Genomic DNA, 26777 nt, shown 5'->3' with positions numbered 1-26777 from the left:
AGGCCAGGGGGCGGAAGTGCTCCGCATAGAGCTGCGCGCGCTTCACGTGCCGCTGGCGCTGGTGGCGGCGGGGCTCGCGGAGGGTCGCACTGAAGCGGGAGCGCGAGGAGGCGGGGGACAGACGGGGGAACCGAGCGCCGATGCTCCGCCAAGCGAGCCGTGAGCACACCGAGCCGCGCTGCAGGGAGGCCCGCTGACTGGATGGAGGGGTACGGCTGTTTTTGTGTGAATATCCCGGAGGGGTGGTGGCTGCCGGCCGCCGGAGGGGGGCCGTCTGCTGCCCGGGTAACCCTGGACGCCAGCGCCGTTATTTTTGAAACGCTCCGTCTGCGTGTAACCAGAGCCCGGTTATGTGGCCTTTATGTGGCCTACGTGCGTGTGTTGCGTTCACTGACCGTGGGCCGTCATGTTTACCGGGCTGCAAAGGGGGTGCGTGCGTGTGCGCGCATGTGTGTGCGGCACTGCAGCATGCAGACAGAAGTTGGCCCGGTGAGGGACGCCACGCCGCCGCGGCCCCGTCAGTGCGGGGACCGCCGGCGGCTTGGGGACATCTTGGTCCGGGCGGCTGCTGCTCCCTTCAGGGGCCAGGCGGCTGTTAAAAATCAGAGGAAACGTCCCGATGAGGGCCAAGATTCTCTAATACTGTTCCTCTGGGGAGCCTGACATTCCTAAACATGTGTGGCGTTAAGGCAGGAATGCTGGGAACATTTTGTATCTAACATTATAGTGGTGAATATTTACTTACACTGTGTTGTTCAAATATCACTGAGATTTCCTCTTGCATTAATGTTATCAACGTTTCATGGTATTATTGATCCTCTGAAATACAAACTGCAGGAACCAGGGTTGTTTTTCAGTCTGAGTGAATGTTCCCAGGATTTTGTTTTAGTTGTTATCCAGTGTAAACTCCTGGTTTTAGTTTCTAAATAGAACATTTAATCTGTAAACATTTACTAAAATGTTAAATGAAGTGCAGTAGACATCCTGTTTTCACAAGGATTTGGAACAACAACCACCCTTAAATAGCTAAAGTCTACAAATATTTTAGACTCGAATAAAAACGCTTATAACAGTGTATTGTCACAGTTTAAAATCTAAATATACCGTAAATATGCATTAATGCGCACAGTAGAAACCGTTTTAGCTCTATAGCATCAGCTAATGTCAAAATGAAAAGATTATATATAAATAACAAAATCAAGCAAAAGAAAATTTTTCCAAATCAGTTTTTTTAATAGTAATAAAAAAAACTTTTGAAAATTGAAAAGACGAGAGTCCGTAAAGATCCAGATCAGTGTCTATTGGGGCTGCATCCCCAGATTAAAAAAGAAAAGAAAAGGGAACAAAAACTTCTGCTGACTAATAAACGGCTATTTTTAAGTCAGAAATGTATTTGTAAAACTGGATTTGTGATAAAAAATCTTACGGTAACTCAGCAGTACTGGGAAATATTGGAATTAATCCAGTGGAGAGCAAACGAATTGAAGAAAGAAATTCAAAATTAAACTGAAAATTTGAAGTCGCCTTGGCGCTCCCTAATGGACTACCTGCCCAGTGAATTACGCTCGGACCTCCTTAAACTAGAACTTACATTCAACTGGAAATAATGTAACGTAATAATTTATATTTATGTATTTATTTTATCTAGTTATATTTATTATATTTTCCCCTTTTTCCATCCTTTTTTTCCTTTAAGCTAATCACATTTCAGTTTGTATCATAACTATGCTGGTTGTGTGTTTTGTTTTTGAAAGTAAATAAAAACTGACATTTTTATGTAACCTCAACCGACAGGTTGGATATAATGTGAAATATAACCTGATCAAAACCTGACGATATTGTCACAATATATGTTCGTATTGTTTGCGTCCGGATTTACAACGCCTGACGCCTCCTGGTGCTGAATTGTGCTGCACGTCTGACGCCAATTATGTAGAAAAGTTGGATAAAATGCAGCGTGACCATTCTGGCTGCAGATGCCTTGAGAACCATCGGATACGTTTCCCATTTAATTCCAGTGAAAGGAAGTGGCAAAAATGTACTTTTTTGAGGACGTGAAAAGATCAGACTGCTGTGAAAAAATCTGATTTGTTTTGCCTTAAAAATGTACAAAAATTCTGAATGTTTGAAGAAAACCGAACAAATTCTTTTGTTTTTTATTTTATGCGTCAATAAAGTTTTAAAAATAATAATTTTTAACTTTTCAGAAAATGTAGAGAATAAGTGGAGACATTCAGATTTATTTTTTGCAGCTTTTTCAGGACGGGGGCAGAAAGTTTACTGATGTACCTATAAACATGATTTCCAACCTGGTCTCCAGAAGTGGAGCTAAACACGTATGTGTGTGTGTGTGGTGGACAAAGTGGCTTCATTGTGTCTCTTGAGGTTAAGTCGGTGCAGAGATGAATATCAAACAGGCTGTAGTAGTGGCTGTGTGTCACGCTCTGTTGTTGTTTATCAATAAAGCGTTGTTTTCCCTCTCTCTCCGCAGTCCGGGACGTCCTATTGGCCGTCGTCTCGTCTCGCCCCACCAGCCGCTCCTCTCCTCCTGCTGCTGCTGCTGCTGCGGCAGAAGCGTCTTGGTGGTGTTCGTCTGAAAAATTACCCCATCACTGCCAGGCTAGCTGCAGCTTCACTGTGATCTCCTCTGTCCTGCAGCTCCAACCTGCCAAGTGTTTAGAAACAGCCAGAGAATAAAAACAGACTGAGATTCGGTTAGGAACCAAACCGCTTCGAACATGTAGGTGGGCTGTGACCAGCACCAGGTAGCTAACGGTGAGTTAGCGGCTTGAGATAGACGGGTAGCGGTGGCTCTGGCGTAACAGAAGGTGATCAGCGGGGGTGCGATGGAGTACCACTCCGGTGGCAGCCTGCCCCTGCTGGGGAGACCGCGGTACTGCCCCGGAGCCAACGCTAACGGAGGATATCTGTGTGAGACGGGACACTGCTGCGGAGAGACCGGCTGCTGCACCTACTACTACGAGCTCTGGTGTAAGTTTTCCTGACATAAGAGCTACACTTTTGATGTGAAAGTTTAGCTTTATGTCAAAATTTGCTAAAATGCTAACATTAGTGTCTGGGCTATCAGTAACATGTAATGTTCCCCATTTAGCATACAAAAAGCAGTGTGTAAACTAAAACGTATGAAAATGATAATATTAGCTCATATGCGTTTCTCTAAAATAAGTTTTATATTAAAATTAGCTAAAATGCTAACATTAGCATGCGGGCTAGCAGTAGCATGTAATGTTCCCCATTTAGCATACAAAAAGCAGTGTGTAAACTAAAACGTATGAAAATAATAATATTAGCTCATATGCGTTTCTCTAAAAGAAATTTTATATTAAAATTAGCTAAAATGCTAACATTAGCATGGGGGCTAGCAATAGCATGTAATGTTCTGCATTAAGTATACAAAAAGCAGTGTATGAGCATAATGCTAATGTTAGCTTGCATTAGTTTTTCTGCTGTAAATGAAACTTATTGGTTAAAGTTTAGCTTATATTATCAAAATTCTCTAAAGTGCTAACATTAGCATGGAGGCTAGCAGTAGCACATCTACTGACAGTAAAGTTCTCCACTTTGTTTTCAGAAAGCAGTGTATGTACTAAAAGCAGTGTAAATTTTAATGTTAGCTTAGCTGAAAAGCAGCTAACAGTTCAGTTTAGCTTTTATATCCAAATTAGCTAAAATGCTAACATTTTTATGGGGGGTATCAGTAGCATACAATGTACTCAGTTTAGCATACAAAAGCAGTGTCTAAGCTAGTAAAAGTAAAAATGTTAATATTGGCCTTTATGTGTTTTTTTGGAGGAAATATAATTGTTTAAAGTTTTGTTTTTAATTAAAGAAATGCTGGACGACTTATTCTTCAACAAGGCAGCAAAGCTTTGAAATAAACATTCACTCTTTATTGACATACCTTATGTTACAGTGCTGTGTTTACATCTTACAGATTTCTGCTAGTTTTGCTTTTTGTCACTGCTAGTAATAAACAAAGATAGTCTGAGTAAATAAAAATAGATGATTTAATTTATTAGGGAATAAAACTTCCAGTCAAACCAAGCAGGCCATATTCGAAGACATAATTTTATCTGTTAAAATTGTAATTACAGATTTAACTTCAGAAACGACTTCAAATCAGTCTGATAGGACTGATTTGAATAGGACACTTTGGACACTTGAATAGGGCTAAAACGATTAATCTGGTTAAGGGTGATTAATCAATTATTCAATCGATTAGTAATCGGTAACTGGAGCTGACAGACTGTAATAAAGGTAATTTGCTGAAAGAACAACACAGTTGGATCAGTTTGTTAGTTTTATTGTGTCAAGATTTGTTTTTTTGTGTCTGCTTTCCTGTTGTTTAAAACATTAATATACTATTTTATTTAATAACATCTAAATATTTATAGCGTTTTGGGATTTTTCTTTAGACCAAGTCAATAAAAACACAACATTATAAACATTAACTTTATTTCAGAACCAAAATGAATCACTTTTTTCTTCTGGATTCTCGTTTATGAACCCAAGTTAATTCAGCTTCAATGTGCCTGAACCAGAACTCTGAGCTGTGGTTCTGTTCTGACCGTCCTCAGGGTTCTGGCTGCTTTGGACCGTCCTCATCCTGTTCAGCTGCTGCTGCGCGTACCGGCACCGGCGGGCCAAGCTGCGGGTCCAGCAGCAGCAGAGGCAGAGGGAGATCAGCCTGCTGGCCTACCATGGAGCCAACTCCTTCCCCTCCTCCATGCTGGACCTCAGTGAGTCCAGCTGCTGGTTCCGACCCACTAATACACACAACTTCTCTGCTCTGGACTCCTAAAGAACCCTTATTGAACTTTACAACATGGCCCCATTTTATCACATCAAAACAACAAAGTTTAATAAAGTTTAAATGATTAATCTGATTAATTGATAAATGAAATATAGTATGAAATTGATTAATCGTTAACTGGAGTATAGAGACTCTAAAAAAGACCAAGAATAACAACAACGGTCAGAGCCATAATTAAACCAAAGCTACAAAAATAAAAACATTTTGTCTGTAATATAATAAAAAACCTTCTATCTGTATATTTGTTCTACCCAGAATTTCTCTAATGGTAGTTTTAGCTTCACCTGGTTCAAATTCTGTTAAATAAAATCCTTTTAAGCTTCTTTTGCATCCGATTGTTAATCAGTTAATCAATAATTAGTCACCAGGTCAGTCCTATTCTGTATTGATGCTTTTCACATGTTTTATGTTTTAGCTGCAGATGCATCTTTTGCACTAAAGGAATGTTGTTATTGTATTTTAGGAAATAAAATGTTTATTTTATTTTATTAAAGAATTTATTGAATTATTTTTATTTTTAATAAGTTTTAAGTTTCTGCAGTTGAATGAAAAATCTGCAGAATGGACCATTTTTTATCTGATTAATCAATTAATCGTCAGAATTATAGATTACTAAATTAATTGCTTGAATAGAGACTCAAGCTCAGTCAAAACTTTGTTTTGCCACAGATTCTCAATTTAGGTGAAGCCAGAACTTTGACTAGGCCATTCTATCCTTGGTACAGTTGGGCTCAGTTTGCTAGTTAGCTGGTGGTACCTTGGATTTTATTTGAGTATTGAAAGGAGCATAATTCAAATACATCAAGTTTTATTTGTGATAAATGTTAAAACTCAGAAGGCATTTATCTTCTGCTTCCCAGTTTGTGTTGGTTTAACTCCTAAAACTCCAACAAAACGCATAACGTGAGAAAATGAGAGAAAACTTTTGTAAAGGCCGTGCTAATATTAATATAGTGAGTTTGATTGTTTTCTTGTCAGCTGGCAGACCTGATCCCCGCTGCATCAGAGACGATCCGTTTTACTGGAAATGGTTTGCAGGATTTCCAGCGTAGAAAAGATGTGAGGCTTTTTCATCCGTCAACACAATGAAGCCGGCTCTTGTTCTGTCCTTTTGTTTGCTGCCGACGCTCAGCTGATGCTTCTCTAATCTGCTTCAGTGACGAATCGCTGGAAATTTCCAGCTCAGAGGTTTTGACTTTTCAGAAATGAAACTCTTCCTGCCGCAGCTTTATCGATCAGTCGGCCAAACTTTGTTTATAAAGCCGTTCTTGTACAGTCGGGTGTAACGCAGCAGACTTTACAGAGGCTAAAAACTGCACTGATGTTAGATTAAAACAAAACACTGGATTTGTGCAACTATACCTTACATTACCAACCAGTTCAATCACTGTTTTTGGTAGAAATGTCTACATTTTAAATAATTCTCTAGTTGGTGCAGTAGAGTAATAAAACACCAGTAGACCCAACTGACGTAACAAGAATAAGATAAATTTATAAGATAATAAATTACAAAGCGATGCCTAAAAATGAAAGTCTTCATATGAAGACTGTTAAAAAGTAAAAACGAGTAAAAATCCTTCCAGTTTCACAAAACCAGAGGGAATAATTGCCTCAACCTGAATATAATCTGTTACAGTCAAATGCTGCAAAATTACAAAATCTTTCCACATATTTTTGGTCTAGTTTCTACTGCAAATATCTGAAGGAACGAAAATTAACAAGTAACTTTTCAACAAGATCCAGGAGTTTGTTTTTAGGAAATAATTTCTTAATATTGTTGGAAAAGTTCTGGTTCCGTTGGCCGTTTATTTCACTAAAACAAGACATTTGTCCTAAAAGTGAAATAATCTGTTGAAGCTCCAGAACTGTTAGCTTCTGGACTGAAAACGTTGCTCTTTACTTCTATTGTTTAAATTTCCTTCCCCTGAGTGTTTAATGATGATAACCAAACTACCGGCTTCCTTATCGGTGGTTCTGATCCGGTTTCTCTGCAGGTTTCCTGGCGTCGCTAAAGCTACCGTCCTATGAGGAGGTTGCAGCCCAGCCCTCCACTCCTCCTCCGCCGTACAGCTCTGTTTTTACGACCCCTCGATACCCGCAGCCGCCGCGCGCCGCCGACCCGCACCTGCTCACGCAGCACGGCCCGCTGCTGCACCGACCGCTGAGCGACGGCCCGTCGTCCTTCAGCTCCGACAACAGGTAGCTGCAGGATGCAACTTTTAGGAAAACAAGTTTTTACATATTTGTTAACTGTCATCAAGTCAAGGTTCCTCCTCCCTGAGCTACTATTGCCGTCTGAAGAAACGCACCAATCCCGACCAAAAGCAACCAATCAGAGCCAGGAGGAGGAGCTTAGCGCTGTCAATCCCCCTCGTGTACATTCTGCTAAATGTGAAAATGGTGTAATTTACCGTTATAGAAAAACCTTTTGTACGCCATCATTGTTGCCAATGCTAACTAGCATTAGCACTCGTCTATTGGAAGAATCTGTAGCAATACAGAGACCAAGAGGAAGGGTGTGAGCAGCGCATAACAAGAGCATGATTGATATTGTTAAGATTGATATCAATCACAATAAACATGATAATCGCATGATAAATTAAAGCAAAATTTCATAATTCATTTTATTTGTTGTTTCTGTTTGTTTTGTTTATTTATTTTGCGTATTTAAAATGTTTTAAATGTTCATTAGAGTCTGAAGTTAATTGATTGTTAGAATCTCATCTTGCTTTATTTTACCATTATATTACTAAAAATGGGCTGAAAACCATATTATTGTTTACAGCAATAACTTATGGGACAATTTATCATCCAGAAAAAAATATTTATCATGACAGACAGACTAAGCCCCTCCCCCTGGCTCTGATTGGTTGTTTCTGACTAAGTGGTGTATTTCTGTAGTTAGCACTGGGAGCACTGGGAGCAGCATCTGTCCTACACGGTGGCAACATAGTGACATTTTTAACATATGTAAAAAAATATTTAAATATAAACTGCTGAGCTGATTATCAGACGTTTGACCTTTGACCTTTCTGCAGCTCCAGCTGTTCCTGCGACTCCTGCTGCCCCTCTTCTCCATGTAGCTCTTCGCTCTCAGCGCCCATCACCTACGAGACAGACACAAGCCACGCCTCCACGCCAAGTGAGGCCACGCCCCTCACCCTTGATGTCACCATGGAGACCATAGCGGCTGCAGCCAGTTGCCTGGCGTCCAGCGAGGGCCTGTTCGCCTCCGAGAGACCGGCCGCCGCGGTGGCCATCGACATCGAGGGCACCGAAGACGTCGGCGCTCAGGAAGCCTCCGCCACCGACTCCTTCCTCCCTAGCCAGACTGTTACCGTGGCGGTTGTTACCGGGGCAGCGCCGTCTCAGCCCTCACCTGGCTCTGAGGTCACCCTCACCGTTGCAGCTTTGTCTCCTGGAAAGCTCGACATGCCTCCTCCATGTTCTCCAATCTTTAGCACCGGTAGCTCCAGTCCACTTCCCAGTCCGAGGCTCGATGGCATCCAGTTCCCCACCAGTAAAATCACGAGAACTGGAAGTCTGCCAGGGCCTCCCACGCCAACAGCTAACCCCTCTGACTGCTGTGGGCCCGTCGAAGTTCCGGAGACTCTTGATTCTTCAACAACTGTTGATCCACCCAGTGCCCCTTCGACTCCATCAGCACCGTCTCCAGACGTTCACAGAACTATGGCCTTGAAAGCAGACTCTGCCAGCCTTCTGACTCCTGATCAGGATGTTAGCGTTGTGCCAGCCGATGCATCTGTAACCCCGACAAAGGACCAAGAACCACTGCTGTCTGATTGTACGTCAGCCATTATTGGCGCCCCTCTGATTCCAAAACCAACACATTTGAATCTCACCTCCGGTTCGATTACGCAAACCGTTTCATCTGCCGTTTCATTGACTCAAAACTTAGAACCATCTCTCGAGTCGGGTTTGGCCCAGATTCCCTCAAGTCCCGGGTCAGGGCCTTCCCAGCACTCTAATCTAGTTTTGACTGTGAACGTTTCTGGACCGAGTCCAGAACTGCGTGGTTCATCTGAGTCAAACCTTCTCGCACCATTGCCTTCAGATGTTCAGGCTAGTTTTAGCTCTGAATCAGGATCGCCAACGCTTGCTCCGGTTCCTGTAGACGGCTCTTCTTCTTGTCCAGCAATCACGATTGAGTGTGAAACTTGTTTCATGTCTTCTCCGTCGCCCCTTGCTGTTCTTTCTCCATCCTCACCCCGATCCCCTCTTGTGGCACCAGCATTACTCTTGGACCCCCTCACTGCTCTTCACCCGTCCGACAAAGGCGGTTCCTCCTCCGGCCATGCGTCCTCCCTCTCCCCGTCACCCCGCGCTACTCAGTCTCCACCGAAACAGACCGTCTTCTCGCCTTGCGTAGACGTCTTCGAACCCGGACCCGCGTGCTGGGAGGACGGAGACGAGGAGCAGGCCGCTGGGGACAGAGAGGAGGACGAAGACGATGACATGGGAGCGGACGAGAGCCAGTATCGGCACCGTCGTCTTACCGGTGACTCCGGGATCGAGGTGTGCAGATGTCGAGTAGAGGAGGAGGACGAGGATGAAGAAGAGGAAGAGGAGAAAGACGGAGACACGGACGTGCATGATAGCGTGGATTGTCCTGCAAGAAGTCAGTTGAGCACAGGGGACGAACTTACACCGTGCAACCCCTCCCCCTCCGTCATCACGTCGACCCCTGAAGAGAAAGTCATTATCGTCATGGAGAAAGTGTAACCGATGAAAGTCGATGGTTCAGTTCCTCCCTCTGACCTGGAGTACGCCAGGCAGCCATCAAATTTAGAAGATGCTTCTCGAGCGTCGTAGTTGTGAACCTAGACGATGAATGCACCGGTGTTAGGAGAAAGATTTGGTTTGGAAGTCATTTTATGGGCTTTGGTGCCACGTTCACCAGATTTAGAGGCGTCTGTTTCATTTCAGGATGATTAAGCTAAAACTGAGCTCTTCTTCCTTATCTAAGAGACCTCCATATCCTGCACACTCTTTAACACGTATTAAATCACACTGTAACCCGATCTTTGTTGACTCGCATCAACAAACTTTAATAAATCCTCTTAACAGTCAAAAATGGTTAGCATCGATCCAAACTACATAAATTTGCACACCAGAGGGGAAATAATCTCCATGTGACGCAAATACGGCATAAAAGCTGCACACGTGTCTGAGGTTGAAATCGTGCCCCACAATGACGCTTTCTGTCTTTTGCCCATAAATGAGCATCTTTAACAGTCGAGCATTCAGAAGGCGGCGATACCTTCCACTGCCGTCTTGGATGATGACGGAGGCTTGGAAATGTGCCGGGAACAACTTGGCTTGCTCTGAAAAAGGAAGAGAGACCGGTGTAGGTGGATGATTCACGGCGCCTGATTGACGGAGGGGAGACTGATTCATTGGGTTTAATGGCTGGGTCTGTCAGCAGAGCAGAGTTAGGTTGGCAGTATGCGAGTGGAAAACCTGAAGGTGGACGGCTCGGCTTGTGTTGCGTCGACATCTCAGCAGAGAAAAACTCTTACATGAATGTAAACAAACAATGGCTGCTTTTAGAGCGAAACAAAGCCCCAAAGAGAGCAGAGGCGGAGCGTGTCATCGTCCCGTCTTTGTCTCTTTCTCGGAGTGTGAGGTCAGATCAAACAATACGCCGTAGACGCTTCGATCTCTGTCACTTTCTGGATCTCTTCATTCATAAACGCCCCTCCTATGTCCTTAACGTTAGCAGATTTGAACAATAATACAAAACAAATTGCAGAGCAAACAGAGACATTTCAAGGCCTTCTAAAAGAATAAGTCACGGCAAACGTGTTTAAAGAGTTTGGTTTATTTTTAGGTCGGTGTTTCGTACGTTGTGAACTTGATAGACAAGTCAGTGTACATATTTTGTGACACACAGAGACGGAATATATTTTATCAATGAAGCAGTTAGTAGTTGTTTTGTACATGCTGCAGTGTTTCAGCTCACCGTAGGACATGAAATTGGAAGTGAGATGAAAAGCAATATTTTTATTCTAAAAGAGCAAATAAACCCAGAGAAAAGTGAAAAAGCAGCATCAGAAACGTTGGGATGAAAAAGTTTACTGTTGAGGCTTAGACTCATATCTTTAACTGATGAGAAAATTTTAGATGCAGTTTTGAGCAACTCTGAAAAGAAAAACGTTTCATCGTGTTGAAGGGGGCTGGTATCTGTCTCCTACAGCTAAACGATAAGAGACGCATCTGAAGCAGGTTCCCAGACCAACACAGGGTTAAGAAATGTGTTGATATAATCCAATCTATTAGGAAACGATACATCCATCTATCATCTATACAAGGACATGAGAGCCTAGTGTCTGTCTCTACCGGTCAGTGTGGGGTCAGGGGTACACCTTAAGGTGCCAGTCTGCCACTGGGTCAACAGCTACCTGGACTTTACTGGTAACTCCCAACGTTTTTCAGCAAAGTTAGCAGTTGTTATCTTGGTGCAAAAAAGTTTACAAATGAGTCTGATGAAAAGTTTTTAGATCCATTTTTGTTCAACTGAGGAAAGGAAAAATGCTCCATGCTACTGTAGGGCGTTGGTATTTGTCTCTCGAGGTTAATGGACACGAGACACCTGAAGAGGGTTCCCAGTCCATCACATGGTCAAGACATGTTGATATAATCCAGTCTATTAGGAAGTGACACGATCCACCCATCTTCTTTACAAGGTCATGAGGGACTGGTGTCTGTCTCTACCGGTCAGTGTGGGTATCAGGGGGTACACCTTAATGTGCCAGTCCGCCACAGGGTCAACAGCTACCCTGACTTCACTGGTTCTGTGTCTATCATCCGAAATGATAGATGCATGTTGTATAAAGGTAGGTTGTCGTCATTCACCAGCCTGTAGGCAGTGCATTCCTGTTTCTGAAAGGTCCATTGATGTAGGATTTAAAAAGTCCAAATCTTTAGTTGTGAGAGAGAAAGATCAGTGATGTCAGCAGATCGATGAAACATTAGACGTTTCCTCCGGCAGTAAAGCTAAAAGTGTTTGAGGAAAAGTGAAGGTTCTCATCACCTCATAAAATCATCCACCCAACTTTAGTGAGAGACTCAGTCTGGTTGATTGATCTTTATACCCTGTGTTCATGCTGCATTGATCCACACCTTCATGTTTAACTCAACAGAGCCACCAATACATGATGCAAATGAGCAATAAGTTCGTATCCATTAAAGGCACAGACAAAGTCCTGCCACAGAAACGGTTCACGGTCCGACAGATCCAGATATCTGGACCTGGGAGAGGCTGAGGAAGATGCTTCTGGTTGAAAGTCGACACGGTGGAGTGAGAACGACGAGTTCTAGGCTTGTAGAGCGACGCCCAGCTGTTGATGTTGTAGTTGATGTTGTGGTTGACGGTGTTTTTTGTTTACCTGAACTTATAACGTTATATATTTCATTGGTTTCCGAGTGCCATTTATACTTGACTACTGTTACTACTTAGCATTATTTAGAGCTGTTCCTGCTCTGTGTGACTGTGGGCTTTATAGCAGAGTGACTTGGGAGTTGTTTGAACTTTGTCTGTAATTTAGGTCCTCAAAGGCTGAGCAGACCTGAGATCAGCTTGAGATGATTTTGGTTCGATTAGAAACGCCTCAGAGCGCCGATATTTAACGGGAAAGGATTGAAACAACCAGAACCATTGGCATCAGTTACCACTCTTGTAATTGGAGAAAGTCAGTGATTGTCTTTTCTGTCTTGGTTTTGACCAAAAGCTCTGAGGCATTTTTAAGGGAAAGTGACTGATTAAAGCTGATTTCAGGACTTCCTGCTTTGGGAAACCTTGTCTTTATGTCTCTGTCAAAGTCTAAATTACTTATTTCTACTGAATTATGTCACTGCAATATGTTACTATTTCCACACTGACTGGATTTTCACTGAAAAAGTAGATTTTTCTCTAATACCTGACTGGTGCTGTGCCTGTTTTCTGTTATTCTGCCACAGCAGGTGTTGGGAGATGAGAAATCTAATTTCCATTTTCTAAAGAGTTGTTTAGTAAATGGAAAACATCAGCGCCCAAACTGGATGAGAAACTGAAGAAATAAACATTTAATCGAGTTTTGGATTAAATATTAATTTTGGTTGGTTTAGAGACTGGTTTGGTTTGACTAGACCAGTTTCTTGACCTTAAAATCCAAAGCTAGTCAAACTTTATTTTGGATCTGATCTCTTTTCGTTGACCAGGATTATAATGCTGTCCAGTTCCTTCCCTCTGTTTACAGGATTTTAACTAATTTGTCTTTTTCCACCTTCATGTCCTCACTGGCTGAATCTGTGGGAGAAGATTTAAAAAAGATTAAAATCCTGTAATATTCAAATGACTAAAGCACTAACTAGTATTATTAGTAGTAATAGTTGGTGTGTGTGTGGATGTTTGTATGTATGTGTGACATAACTAAACCAGCCTGTTCTAAAAGTGTGGAAATATAATAAAACTGTTGAATCTAAAACTTTTCTGTCTGTAAGTTTAATGCTGAAACATTTTGATGAAAAACTAAAGTACCATATTTATACCAAAGCTAATTTTTAATTTAGAGCTAAATTTGAAATTTAGCTTCCCCTAAATAAATAATTTAAGATGAATTCTAAAATGTTAATTGAATGTTTTGTAAACTTTTGGGTGAAAAAAATTCTATATAGTTTTGGTTGTCGACTTAAAAATTATTCAAGTAGCTAGAGATTAATACTCACGCTCTTATTTTGAAGGGGGTGGCTGTTTACGGTAAAATCACATGCAGGCTACAATTTAATTCAATAAATGTTTGATAAATTAGAAAATGATTGAAAAGTTCATTTCAGTAACTCCATCACTACGTAAAATACACTTACTGAAGTTTTCAAGCCTTTATTTGTAGATTATGATGATTTTCTGCTGTAATATAGCTAATGAAAACATGACATTTAAGATTAGATTATTACATCAGACCAATCAAAATATTTTAAATACACAAACGTGGAAAAATGTGTTTAATACCTAGGTAAAGGTAATGTTCAAAACAATCTGAATATGACTGAATTTAACATCAAATTAATGATTTTTTTGGGGGAAATGATGGATTTTAATTTTGAAAAATAAAGAATAATTCGCTTTTTTAAAATTCAACACGACCAAATTTTAAGATTTAAATACGGATGTATAATGTTTTCCAGGGATGTTAGAATCTCTGATGAAAGACGTGATGCTAAACGACAACAAGGTAGCCGAGTATTAGTAATTTAGTCTTGCTAAGAAATATTTTACAAAGCAAAATATATATATATATTTTAAGCAACCATCTGTTGCAAAGTAATTTTTTATCAAAAAGAAATCTGATCATTCTGATTAAACAATGTCAGTAAATCAATGAGAAAAAGTTGTAATTTTGCTTTTTCATATATTCAGTAAAGGGTAACTAGAAAGTAGTTTTATTGGCTGTAAGCTCCGCCCCTTTTCATTTAGCCCCGCCCTCCCAGCCTGGGCGTGGACTAACCACCGCCTTATAAGGCAGCAGCTGTAAGACCACGCCCAGACGCCCCTGCAAGTTGGGCGGGGAAACCCCGTCTGGCAGCCTGAAGCTCATTCGCTGGAGCAGAGAGGACAGGAAGAGGAAAAGCTCCAGCCTGGCCAGCGATTCGCCGACACAGACCCGAGGTCCCGCCCCAAATGGCAGGAAGCAGGTGGGTGTGGCGCGCTGACCTTTGTCGTCAAGGAAACGACCTACGTTACAAGGAGAGAAAAAGGTTTGAATGGTGTTTCTGTTGGGTTTGTTTTGATAGATTTGTTGGGTTTTCCTGAGAGTCACCTGGGTTGAACAGGTCCGGTTTGTCCCAGAACCGGGGGTCGTGGTGAATCGACCACATGTTGACCAAAACCCGAGTCCCGCGGCGCACGGCGTGACCGCCGATGCTGAGAGAGGAAACGGGTTTTTAGGAAACTCTTTGAGCTTTTCAAGGTTGCGCCGTGTGAACGGACCTACCTGCTGTCGGTCATGGCGGTGTGCGGGATCAGAACCGGGCTGACCGGTCGGATCCTCATGCCCTCGTTGATGACGCAGTCCAGGTAGGGCAGCCGGCTGCGGTCCGACACACTCACCGCACGATCACCGCCCACGTTGTCATCCAGCTCCCTCTGCACGCGCTCCTGGACCTGCGATGAAAACCCAAAGTACCAACCCAAGACCTGAAGGACGTCCGGGTTTCTGACTGGGAACGGCCTGAAATGCTACTCAAGTACCTGAAATCCACCAACTAAGCCTATTTGTGTCCTTACCTGTCTTTGACAGGTAAGGATGAGTTTATGGGCTACAAAACATGTTCGTTACATCTGCGCTCACATCACTTTCACGTCACGCTCTGATTGGTGGAACAAAGACAAGGCCACAGAAATGCTGGTTTTGCCCTCTGACCTCGGGGTGGTGCAGCAGGTAGGCCAGGATCCACAGCAGAGTCGTGGACGTCGTCTCCACACCGGCTCCAAACGCCTCCGCCGCTGTCATCAGGACGTGGTCGTCTGTTATCCCCTCTTCTGTTGACCCATGTGACCTCTGACCCCGCCCACTGCCCGTCTGACCCTTCAGCAAGGCCTCCAGGAGGTCACGGGGGTCACCGTCACCCAGTGCCGCCTGCAACCCACCGAACAGACGATGGAAAAGTGAAGAGCTCAGCGCTGTAATGGGGGCTACGGCCTGTAGGGGAAGCTGTTGGTCTCTGGTGGTTTTTAAGGGTTTTCACCTTGTGCTCCTCCAGTTTCCGGGTCAGCAGTCGGTCCCTGACGGTGATGCACTCCTTCAGTTTACTGAGAGACCTGTTAGGAAACACCTGGAGGACAGGAGGAGGCTGGGAGTCAAAGGTTTTAGAGATTTAATGGAGGAAAATAAACAATAAATGTTTCAAATTCAGCTAAAGTTTCACTTAGATCCAATGCATCAATCAGCTGGGGTTGTTTTTATGGATTTTAATGGAGTTGTAATTTACTCTTTCTGAGATTAACTTCAAAATTTCAACCATTTTCACTCCTTCTTTCTTCCTTTTTGTTTCTCTAATTGCTCTAACATGCCGTCATATTATTTTCCCTTCTGTCCATGGATAGTTTTGGTTTTCCTCTGGCTCCCCAGTCATACCTTCATCCAGGGGTAGATGTCCACCAGCCCGCCCCTGGCGATCGTCTCCACGATGCCGTTGTTGTAGCCGATCACCTCTTGCAGCTCTGGGTCTCCGGGGCCGTAGGAGCTGCTGAACACCAGGGTGCAGACCACGTTGGTGACGGCCCTGGTGATGGCGGCAGACGGGTCGAAGCCCCGCGACCCGTGAGACAGCAGCTCCACGCAGAGACCGTCCACTGCAGACAAAACTGCACAGACGTTTATGTTACAGTCGCTGCTGGGGTTTAAATATTTACGGAAAAAACATGAAAAATATCCTGAAAAGTTACTAACTTTAAAAGATTATTTTCTTTGTTTCTAAATGTTTATAGTGTTCTTGATGAAAATCCTCCCAGGCTTTCTGAAAACGCTGCTTCCTGGAGATTTTACAACGATGTACCAGGAACATTGTGGAAAAAAGGTGTAAATTTCCACCAAAAAACTCACAAATTTTGAGATTAATCTCAGAATTCTCTAAAATAAACTTTGAAATGTTCTGAGTTCATATAGTCAAAAATTTCTGGCTTTTGGAGTTTCAAAAGTGAAAAATGTTCAACTTTTGGACCTCAGAAATTTCCAAGTTTTTTCTGGAAAATTTATGTAAATAATCTCCAAATTTCTGAATTTTTATTGTTGGCGCCCCCTGCTGGTTCATTAGCATTAAAATTAGCCTCAAAATCAAAGCGATTTAAATAAAGCTCATTCTTTTCTAAAGCAGGCTCTTTTGTAGGTTGCTTGAATAAAATTTTTAAATAGTTTTCCTCCTCACATGTATCTTAACTATGCTTAATTTTTATAATTTTAATAAAAGATATACAGTGTTTTAGGTTATTTTCCCACTTGACAGACTTCCCAGAGCAGGAACAGTTCAAATCAGACGCTGTGATTCCTGAATGTTGTTTTTCCATCATTAGGATGAGAAACGCGGTGGATCTGGACGGTACCGATGTCCTGCAGCCGGCCGGTTCCCTCTCCGAACAGGGTGAAGGAGTTGTGGACGAGGCGGCGGTGAAACCTCCACAGAGGAGAGTAGTCTGAGAAGGCGATGTCTTTTCCTCCCCGGGTCAGCAGGTTGGTGGTGACCTGTGCAGGATGTTCAACATGAAGCATCAGGTCTTTTAGCTCTTAAAGCTGTTGGTCTGTTAGTAAAAACCTCCAGGAGAGCAAAACTGTTTCATTCTGTCTGTGGAAAACAGACACAACAAAACATTCAGCTGCAGATTATTATAAAGTGACAACAAATCTTATTTTGAAAACATCAGTTTGTATGTTTATGACGTCATGACCACGCCCTTGTTCTGCTAACAGTAGCATCTTCTGCTAATGTTAGCGCTGCGTGCTAGCTGTTAGCATCTTGATTTCACAACGTCCTTTCTTTTTTAATAGTTTTATTATTAATGATGTTTTGCTCTGGAAAACATTCAGCAACATTATTGAAGCTAGCGTTTGCTAACTGTTGATTTAAATGTGAAACGGAGGGATTTAAAAAACGTCAGAGCCACTTTAACACATTTTATACTCACAGGCAGCAGTTTTAATAAGCTCAGTAAAAACTGGCTCACACGTTATTTAATAAGGTTCAAAAATGGAAATTAAATTTGTTCCTGTTTGTTTCCTAATTAGAGTAAAAACTGGATTAAAAGCTGGAAACTCTGGGTTTTAAATGAAACATAAAAAAGTAGCCCTTATAAATAATTACTGCTATAATTTTGCATATATAATTGCTCAAAGCCTATAAGAAATATATTTAAGGAGTCAAAATATTTAAAGTGTCATGTTGAGACACCAGGGGGCGCTGCAGGAAAATGTAATAGTAAAGGAAAAGAAGAGATGAAACGAGTGATTCACCCCACAGGGAATAATAATAATAATCTTGCTTACAATTATTTTCTTCAGAGTTTAAAACCTAAATTTCTTCTGCTTCAAATATCCAGCATATTAAAAACATTTCCAAAGAAAAGCGTCTGAGACGCGACTTTCAGGTTCAGGTTCTGCACGGAAACATTTTGGTGTTTTCATTCAGCTGTCGGCGTTTCTGACCATGTCAGGACGTCCAGCGAAGTCCTTGCCCCTCTGCAGCAGCACCTCTCTGGCGTGTTGATGGCTGTTCACCACCAGGGTGTAGTGAGGGCCGAGGTAGAGCGCAAACAGAGGCCCATACCTCAGAAACAAGCACAGGGTCAAAGGTCATCATCCATTGGAGTCAGATTACCGTCCAGGATTATAGTTTTCTTCCTGAAAATCTCATAATCCACAAACAAATCCATTCAGATTGAAGAATCCTGACCGTTTTACCTGAACATGAACGCATCCTTCTCCTCCCTCTGCACTAAACGTTGCTTTAAGAAGTTAACTAGTCTTTACAAATGTTAAATTAAACCTGGTTCAGTTCAGGTCCAAGTCTTAACTAGTCATTTTCAGCAGAAATCTCAAAAAGAGTTTAGCAAACAACTAGTCCTAAAGGCTCGTTAAGGAAATCTACCAACTCAAAGATAACTAGTAGTCTAGTTGTGGAATTATCTAGAATAAAGTCAATAAAACAACCAGTTTTCAGATGTTAACTAATCAATCTCTACAAGTTAATTGGTCCAGTTATGTTAATGATTGATTCATTTTTATAAATATTAACATGTTTATGAAAATTAACTAGTACCTCAAAATATGATAATGAACTAAACACAAACTAGTCCTGGTTTTGAAATATTAGTTCAGTCCAAACCCAAAGAGTCATTCCTCTGGTTAACCAGCATTCCCAGTCATAACTAGTCCTCTCTAAAGTCTAGTTAACCAGACTAAAGTCTAGTTAACCAGTTACTAACCAACCCGTCCTCTCGTCTCAGACTCACCTGTAGGTCAGCTGGGTGAAGAGCAGGTGAGGAGGAAGGCCTCCGCCCAGCCAGGGGAGGCTGCCCAGGACCGGGAGGCGAGGCAGGCAGGGGACGGGCCCCCGGACCGGGCCAGGTGGGTTCTGACGTTTAGCTTCCCGACCGAACCGACGGGAGAACAGAACCAGCAGAACCAGGATGATGAGGAGGAAGAGGAAGAGGGGTGAGGGAGCGGAGGACAGCAGAGCGGAGAGCATGGCTGCAGCGAGGAAGAGGAGAATGAGGAGGCGACGAAGAACCCTGACTATAACCAGACAGGGAGGAACCTTGGAGAGGTCAGAGGTCACGCCTGCGTGTTGTTATGACAGATGTTTGACCGTGACTGAGTGTGTGTGTGTGTGTGTGTTTTCCTTCATCAGGTGGCCTTGGTGTTATCAGGCTGAATGCCACGGGTTGCCATGGAAACCTTAAAGGAGAACAGCCGCCGCTCCGTCCAGGTCTGTCGACTGACCAGGTTTTCTTTCCTGACTCAGTGAAGGAGACGGTTTAGGTTCCTGTCAGAAGAACCTTAGACCCAGTTTGACCCAGTTAATCCTGGACTGGTTCTGGACCGGTTTATTGGTTCTGAACGGTTTTGGACCCATTTTAGTCTAAAGCTGATTTTGCTCAGGAATAAATCCAAGCCGTCATGTTTGATTTATTCTGTTCTGTAGTTTAGTTCTTGTTTCATGTGTTGCTTTGCATCCTGGTTCTGATCCATTTTGAACTTGGTTTTATGTGGTACAGGTTTGAAAGTTCAGGTTTTAGACTTTATTATCTGGATTTGGACTTAATTTAGCAAAACTTTGAAGATAAAAACTTTTACCTGATTTTAAGCCGGTTGAAATTGTTTTAGAAAGTTTTTCTCTTCATGAAGCTTGAAAATTGTTTCTGGAGACATTTTATTTATTTATCAGAAGAACGTTACATTAGAACCATTCTGACCCGGTTAGTTAGTTGAATGGGTCATTCTCTTTTGTGGTTCTGGTTCAGGAATCTGTATCAGGTCTGTTTTAGTGGGAGTGACATCGATCCGATACCAATAACTGTATCGATCCCAATATTGAAAAATATTCTAGATTTTGTATCAGTCTGATCCATAAGTGCAGATCTACTCAGTCTAACTCTATATATAGAGTTATATCTCATTATATTTAGGATTCCTAATTTAACTTCCTAAAACATTTGAAAGGTTTGTTTCAATTTATTTTTACGTGTTTGATGAAGGTAGTCAACGTTTTGTTTTTGTCAGAATCTTTATTTTCTATTTTAAATTTGCTGTTTTTCTTCTAATTTCCTGCGACAGACTGGCGACCTGTCCAGGTGACCCTGCCTCCAGGTGACCCCGCCTCCAGGTGACCCCGCCTCCAGGTGACCCCGCCTCCAGATTACCCCGCCTCCAGGTGACCCCGCCTCCAGATTACCCCGCCTCCAGGTGACCCCGCCTCCAGGTGACCCCGCCTCCAGGTGACCCCGCCTCCAGGTGACCCCGCCTCCAGATGACCCCACCTCCAGGTGACCCCGCCTCCAGGTGACCCCGCCTCCAGGTGACCCCGCCTCTCTCCCAGAACGTTAGCCGGAGAGGCAGCAGCTCCTCCTGACCCGACTGGGCCAAGGTGTTAGAAAATGAATGGATGGATAAATTAAAGTTTGACATGTTTAATCAATAGCTTGTAATTAATTGTTCACTGATGCAGAGTTATTAATTAAATTAGTAATTCAGTTCATTTATGTTCCAGTTTAATAAAAGAAACATTTAAAATCAGTTCAGCTGTTCTGATCGGTTCTGTTCGATGCTCAGGTATCAGAAGAGGTAAAAGTGGATCGCTGCGTTCAGAGTTTCTAGTTTCCTGCTCAGTTTGTGTTTTGATATTTCTCAGTTATGATACATTCCTGTTGAATCATTTCAGACTTTGTGAAGCTGATATTTTGGGTTTTCTGTCCGAGTTCTGCCTGTTTGTAGCTAAATATAGTCCAGCCTGAACATTTGCTCTCTCTCTCCTGCTGCCGTTTCCCTGACGGCGGCCATCTTGACGTCTGAACTGATCCATTAACTTTAAGAAATGTGAATCAGCGCCGCTGACGCCACGAGAGTCCGAGCGCTTCAGCGACTCGGTGGCGGTGTGTGTGCAGCCGGCGGAGGCACGCTGCCATGGCAACAGCGCCCACACACACATTTCCCCATCATCTGTCCTGATATAGCGCGTTGAGAGGCCAGCGCAGCGGTTCTGGTCCGGCTCTTTCAGGTGGCAGGAAAACTGTGACAACAGGTGCTGCTTCAACGTCTCGGCTAAAAAAATCTCCCTGCAGGTCAAACACTCTGATGCTGAAACCCTGGAAGAGGAGAAGAAGAAACACTTCATGTCTCAGCGCCTGGTGGGATGAACTCGCCAGCAGACAGACAATCTGTCGCTTCAGTAAAAATAATCCTGGTAAAATGAAACATAAAGGCTGGATTCAAGGTTTCAATCTGACAAAAACTGGAACGTTTGAGCTGCTGGAGAGCCACACAATTCACTAAAAAATGCTACAATTTGTTTATTGTGATTTTTTGTTTATTTTTTTAGCTTTACCTCCTCAACAATAAAGTTTTTTAAAAATAAAATCTGAATATCATTAAAGATCCAAACATAAAAGGGTTTCAGACTGTTCACTTATTAAAAGAAAAACAAACAATTTCTCATTTTTTTTAGTAATTCATTGCTTTCTATTCAATGGTCACATTTTTACCATCTTGATTTGTTTTCAGGGGCTGAACAAAATCATTTTCATGGCCACAAATGGCCCCCGAACCACACTTTGGACACTTCTGGTCTAATTAAAATCTGATCCAACGTTTTACCTTAAACCTTAAAAATCTGCCAGAAGTTATAAAAACCTAAACTTTAACATTTGTGTTTAACTCTTTCTCTGCAGATCCAGCTGAACGTTTTTCTCTCCTTTACAAAACAAGTTCAGTCTGATTTAATGCAACAAACATTAGTTAAATCTCTCCATAGACTTTGACTACGCCATTCTAGCTCCTCAATTTGCTTTGATCCAATCTCTGTTTCCATTAGCATTTCATTTTGAGGTTTTGCGTTAGAAGTTGATGGAAATGCCACAATAAAATTAAAAAAAATAAATAAAAAAATAACAGTTTTACGCTCATTTGATGTGATTTTTGGTTTTTCTGAAATACTTAACGACGTAAAGACGAGACGGAAATACATGCAGAATAAATTCTGATGCAGCACAAACGGCTGTTAAATACAGAAAATGGAGACCAGAAATAATTTTCTGCTGCTCCTGGCGCCCCCTCTGGCCCGGCGCCCGCATGCATCACATTTAGAGCAAACCAACATTTACAAGTGAAACTTTGGACCCCTGATCTACAACATACCTTAATATTGACAAATTATTATATATTAAATGATGCACAAGGTTGAAAAGTTACATCTGATCAATTTAAGGGTTTAAATTTAGTTTTATTGAAATAATGTATTTTTCCATATTTTAGGGGAACATATAGTCATGGCCTTGCAGCTAATTTCCCTGTTATGTAACACTTCTGCTTGTTTTGGTTTACATGGGGGATGAGAACGACGTGAATCTCAGAGGACAATCCCGACGCTCCGAACAGAACCAGGAGGTTCTGCAGGTTCTGATGTTCCAGCTCCTTTTATGTAACGCCGGCCTGGAGCCTCCATCCGTCTCCATGGCGACCACATCCCAGCAGCTGCCTGTGGCTGTGCAGGAATGTCACATATGGGCCAGAGATGTGTCTGCAGTGCTGAACTGGTGGCGCAAAAAGTTGTGATCCGCACTCAGCGGGCGCCACTGGAGGGGGCGCCATAAGATGGCAAAAATGATTTCTAGTTGACATTTTCTGTGATTTAGCAGCTGTTTGTGCTTTGAAATCCACGCTTTGTCTGTGTCTGCTCGCTGTGAGCATCTCCAACTCAAATGTTGCAACAGATTAAACAAATGTGGGTCTCTGATGCGCCAAAACCCGCGATCTGCGTCTCCCTCCGTGTTTCCTGTCCTCTGCCGGTTGTATAACCTCTCTCTGCCGCAGTGAAGGAAACCCTTCTCTCCGCTCCTCGACGTCGCTCTGCCGCCTGTCCTTTTAAGGCATGGGGGATACCCGCCGTCACAGCCGGAAGCAGCCCAAATTTGGTCAGCTACGAAAGGGGCACGGCGGGGGGGGGGGGGAATCCCTCGCGCCGGTGTCGACCAATAAAGGCAGGACGGGAGTTACCTTGGAGACGGAGAGTATAAAAGGGAGAGCCGGAGAGAGCTCAGCATCCTCAGCCTCTCAGCCCGGCAGCAGCCGCAGCTTAAACCGGATTAACGCCTCGCTTCTTAGGGGGAATCCCGGATTTAATCATAAAACCTGAGAAAAGGATGCTTCTGGAGCGCGACGACAGCTTCATGTCTGAGTTTGAGGACGCTTGCAGCGCCTGGGTGGACAGCGTGGGATCCAGCCCCAGCGACGGCGCGGATTCTGACGTGGGATCACCGTTCAGCCAAGGTGAGTCTCCAGCATCCAGCATCCCGCTGCCTGCAACCTGCAGCTGCATCTTCATGGTGTTTCTGTCATTATGCAATAATAAACCCCTCCCCTCCCTTCTGCAGTTTTCTCTCCTGGAACTGACGCCTCGGACTCAGACTTCTTCTCCGACTTCAGCGACTGCTCCTCGGACACTCTCTCTCCGTCGCTTGGCTACAGCGGGAGCTTCTTCGCCGAGCCGGAGCCCACGGCCGCGGGGCTGAGCAGCACCGCCGACGCGATCCTGAACATGATCACGGAGATTGTGGGAATCTGCACCGAGATGGAGCAGCAGCAGCTGCTGCCCGCCCCCGACTTCAGCATCCCTGCTGCAGCCGCGGAGCCGCAGCCGCCTGCAGCCCCCGCTTCAGCTCCGATGATGATCAAATCGGAGTTCGGGACCTCCAGCTGCAGCAGCGGGTGTTCCCAGCCCTCCAAGCCCGGGAATGACGCTCTGTTCCCGCTTGCAGCGGACTCTCTGCTCCCGCTCATGGCTCTGGAGCAACAGGTGGACATGGCTGATTTCATCGAGTCTCTGCTGAGCTCCGAAGCCGGTCAGGGCGAGCTGAAGCCCGGCTGCGAGGTGAAGCAGGAGCCGCTGGAGCTGGAGGACTGGCTGAAGGGTTTACCGGTAACCGGCGGGGAATCCGGTAACTACGTCATCAGCAGCGCCCCCTCCACCCTGGACGCGCACCTGCTTTCCTCCCTCCTGCAGGGCGCGTTCCCGATGGTCAACATCAGCAGCGTGCACGCGGCCGGAGCGCCTAAGCAGCAGCGCGCCGGGCGCAGAGCGCACGCGCGCGGCGGCGTGAAGCCCAAGCCGTTCCCGTGCTCCGTGCAGGGCTGCGAGCGCCGCTTCTCGCGCTCCGACGAGCTCAACAGGCACGTGCGCATCCACACAGGCCAGAAGCCCTTCCAGTGCACCATCTGCGCGCGCAGCTTCAGCCGCAGCGACCACCTGACCACGCACACGCGCACGCACACCGGCGAGAAGCCCTTCTCCTGCGACGTGTGCGGCAAGAGGTTCGCGCGCAGCGACGAGAGGAAGCGGCACGGGCGCGTGCACGTGAAGCAGCAGCTGCGTGCGCAGATGATGGCCGCCTACTCTCTGGCCCTGAACGCGCCCGGCGTGTAAACACAGGCCCGCGCTCCCTCTACGGAGTTTTGGAAGATTTTCGGATTTGAACCGACAACCGGAGAGACATGTGACGTCACACCGGTGTACAGGTGCTGGGAGGCGCATGCGTGTCTGCAGTGCCCTGAGGGTTCGGGTTCGGGCCTGGCCCGGCAGCCGACCGGGCCTCCGCGGCCTTAAAGGGACAGTGCGCCCCCTGCAGGACGGATCCTGCTGTAAAATAAAACCAGTTTCTTCTGCATGAAGCCGTAAAGAGACTCTGTGAATGTCGACGTCAGAATGTCGTGCTTCTGTTGTTGATATTTCCATGTAAGCAGCTCTATATTTGAGGAGTTCCATGTTTGTAACATATCTCTATTTTTCTAGACGGACTGTCTACCTCTCAGTGTCGCAGTTTTACAAGCAGGGTGTGAATATTTTAGAGATGTTCCTCTGGCACATGAACGTGAAACACGATGTCACTTTTTCTATGAAACGACTGTACGCATTCCGCGGACTCTGAACGAACCCGTGTGTGCAGGTCCGGCTGCACCGATGCATTGTGGGATATGTTGTCCTGTGTTCTGTGGTGTGAGCGCTGAAGCACACCGGCTCAGTGAGAGCTGAGCGCTGAGTAGCACACATGGCTGTGCGAGTTTACTGTTCCCTCATTCTGCATGGAGGCTGCTGTCGCTGTTAATAAACAAAACAAAACGGATCGACTGAGTCCGGCTGGTTCCTCTGCACCCAAACACCAACAGAACATTTCACACATTCAGTCATGTTAGTGAGTAGAAACGTTTTTCAGATCATTTTTAATATCCAGACGTTTCCATTAACCAACACAGAGCCCTGAGGGACTCCGTCTAAAGCTCTACAGTACAGATCTGCATTCAAAGATGCTTTATGGTGGAGAAAGGAGGTCGTAGCCTTAAAGCTGTAGTACAACTTATATTTTAAGGGTTTTTGTACATATTTGTTTAATCTGACACCATTTTGTAACAATTTGTTATGAGACAGATAATCAGTGAAAAGATCTCTCTGCCTGATTGTCTGAAGAAATGGACGGTCAAAACCAACCAATCAGAGCCAGGAGGAGGGTCTCAGCGCTGTCAATAAACCTCATGTACTCGCTGCTAACTGTGCTAAAGGCATAGAAACAACTTACCGTTACAGAAAACCCATTTATCCAATGTCATTGGATCAGATCAGAAGCTGCAGGAAGATCAGGTGCTGAGGGTGATTGACAGCGCTAAGACCCGCCTCCTGGCTCTGATTGGTTCTTTCCAGTTGGCACTGGCAGAAGGCAGAGGAGATCCATCTTTTCACAGATTGTCTGTCTCAAAACATGGAGACAGTTTCACCAAAAATGTTTAAAAAAAAATAATTTTTTTAATAAAAGTTACACACTGCAGCTTTAACTAAAGGAGAAAAAATCTTTTCACAACAATCTGGCAATGTGTGAAAATATCACAACTCCCTTGATAATTCATGATTCAACTGTGATTAAACCACATTTTCTGGTCTTACCAGACAATCAGGTCTTATTTCACTCATAAGACCTGATTGTGATCAGATTGGTAATATAAGGAAATCACTCGAACTGAAACACAAAGCCAGCAAATAAGCTAAAATATATCTTTAAAATATGTGGATTAACAAAAAAAATCTAATTTGGGTCTCATTGCCTGTTGTTTGAACATAAACTTATTCTGAAGAGAACTGTAAACTTTATTTATGCTAAAGCTTTTCCTGAGGTTTTAACATAAATCATTTCATTCAAAATAGAAATTTGATTAAGTCAATTTCAGTGAAAAAAATCTGTGAAAATTTGTTATATTTTAAGGTAAACATCAGAAATTAGGAATAAATTTGAACATTTCTGAGTTTCAAAAGTCTAAAATGTTCTTATTTCCAAGTTTTCAATAAACTTTCTAAGATTAATCTCAGAATTGTCAGAAATGTTCTCCTTTATTTCCTGTCCATGTTGGTCCTAATTCACTGCTGTATATTTTAATATGAATCTCGCTGCTGATCATCACCTTCAACCAGAAGAGACAGGAACGATGGAGGCTCAGCAAAGAGTGGGCCGCCGGTTGCCATGGTGATCCCGCCATTTCTGGGAACAAAACTATAAGTCGTAGTTGATTTTAAGTTGGAGATTAAACCGGTTAAAACAACAACAAGAACCCAGAGCTGAAATATAAGGAGAGTCTGAGTGAAAGATCCAGAAATGAGGATCAAAGGAATAAAAATGTAAATATTTCTGAATATTAAA

The 26777-nt window shown here is 43.7% G+C and overlaps 3 protein-coding genes and 2 long non-coding RNA genes across 5 annotated transcripts; 3 read left to right on the top strand and 2 right to left on the bottom strand.

The window, feature by feature from the left end:
• Positions 1-45: 45 nt before the first annotated feature.
• Positions 46-13320, top strand: LOC114157607 (mucin-2). The gene is made up of 5 exons (XM_028038710.1): positions 46-209; positions 2492-2991; positions 4599-4760; positions 6829-7033; positions 7873-13320. Exons 2-5 carry the CDS (start codon positions 2847-2849, stop codon positions 9575-9577), a joined length of 2217 nt encoding a protein of 738 aa, XP_027894511.1. The 5' UTR covers positions 46-209; positions 2492-2846; the 3' UTR covers positions 9578-13320.
• Positions 13321-14152: 832 nt separating this feature from the next.
• Positions 14153-19095, bottom strand: cyp17a2 (cytochrome P450, family 17, subfamily A, polypeptide 2). Its single transcript, XM_028038717.1, has 9 exons — positions 18837-19095; positions 18031-18151; positions 16935-17073; positions 15970-16199; positions 15581-15667; positions 15256-15471; positions 14827-14996; positions 14653-14756; positions 14153-14567 (listed from the first exon to the last, which is right to left on the bottom strand). The coding sequence occupies exons 1-9, from the start codon at positions 19070-19072 to the stop codon at positions 14302-14304; spliced, it is 1569 nt and encodes a 522-aa protein (XP_027894518.1). The 5' UTR covers positions 19073-19095; the 3' UTR covers positions 14153-14301.
• Positions 19019-20233, top strand: LOC114157680 (uncharacterized). Its single transcript, XR_003598217.1, has 3 exons — positions 19019-19150; positions 19235-19312; positions 20161-20233. It is a non-coding gene; the product is annotated as an uncharacterized LOC114157680 (long non-coding RNA).
• Positions 20234-20497: 264 nt separating this feature from the next.
• Positions 20498-22502, bottom strand: LOC114157681 (uncharacterized). The gene is made up of 2 exons (XR_003598218.1): positions 22423-22502; positions 20498-21188 (listed from the first exon to the last, which is right to left on the bottom strand). It is a non-coding gene; the product is annotated as an uncharacterized LOC114157681 (long non-coding RNA).
• Positions 22503-23133: 631 nt separating this feature from the next.
• On the top strand, positions 23134-25217 carry egr4 (early growth response 4). Its single transcript, XM_028038723.1, has 2 exons — positions 23134-23367; positions 23472-25217. The coding sequence occupies exons 1-2, from the start codon at positions 23241-23243 to the stop codon at positions 24518-24520; spliced, it is 1176 nt and encodes a 391-aa protein (XP_027894524.1). The 5' UTR covers positions 23134-23240; the 3' UTR covers positions 24521-25217.
• Positions 25218-26777: the final 1560 nt, after the last annotated feature.

Source organism: Xiphophorus couchianus, chromosome 14, assembly GCF_001444195.1.
Source record: "Xiphophorus couchianus chromosome 14, X_couchianus-1.0, whole genome shotgun sequence".
NCBI lineage: Eukaryota > Metazoa > Chordata > Actinopteri > Cyprinodontiformes > Poeciliidae > Xiphophorus > Xiphophorus couchianus.
This window is presented reverse-complemented; position numbering and strand designations above follow the sequence as displayed.

Bases quoted from the DNA above. Each gene is read 5' to 3' on its own strand.
- LOC114157607 (XM_028038710.1), top strand. From the start codon at position 2,847: ATGGAGTACCACTCCGGTGGCAGCCTGCCCCTGCTGGGGAGACCGCGG. The intron at 2,992-4,598 runs GTAAGTTTTCCT...GACCGTCCTCAG, and splicing joins CTACTACTACGAGCTCTGGT to GGTTCTGGCTGCTTTGGACC. The intron at 7,034-7,872 runs GTAGCTGCAGGA...ACCTTTCTGCAG, and splicing joins TCCTTCAGCTCCGACAACAG to CTCCAGCTGTTCCTGCGACT.
- cyp17a2 (XM_028038717.1), bottom strand. From the start codon at position 19,072: ATGCTCTCCGCTCTGCTGTCCTCCGCTCCCTCACCCCTCTTCCTCTTC. The intron at 15,472-15,580 runs GTGAAAACCCTT...GGTGGGTTGCAG, and splicing joins GGAAACTGGAGGAGCACAAG to GCGGCACTGGGTGACGGTGA. The intron at 14,757-14,826 runs GTAGGTCCGTTC...TTCCTCTCTCAG, and splicing joins ACCGCCATGACCGACAGCAG to CATCGGCGGTCACGCCGTGC.
- egr4 (XM_028038723.1), top strand. From the start codon at position 23,241: ATGCTTCTGGAGCGCGACGACAGCTTCATGTCTGAGTTTGAGGACGCT. The intron at 23,368-23,471 runs GTGAGTCTCCAG...TCCCTTCTGCAG, and splicing joins GGGATCACCGTTCAGCCAAG to TTTTCTCTCCTGGAACTGAC.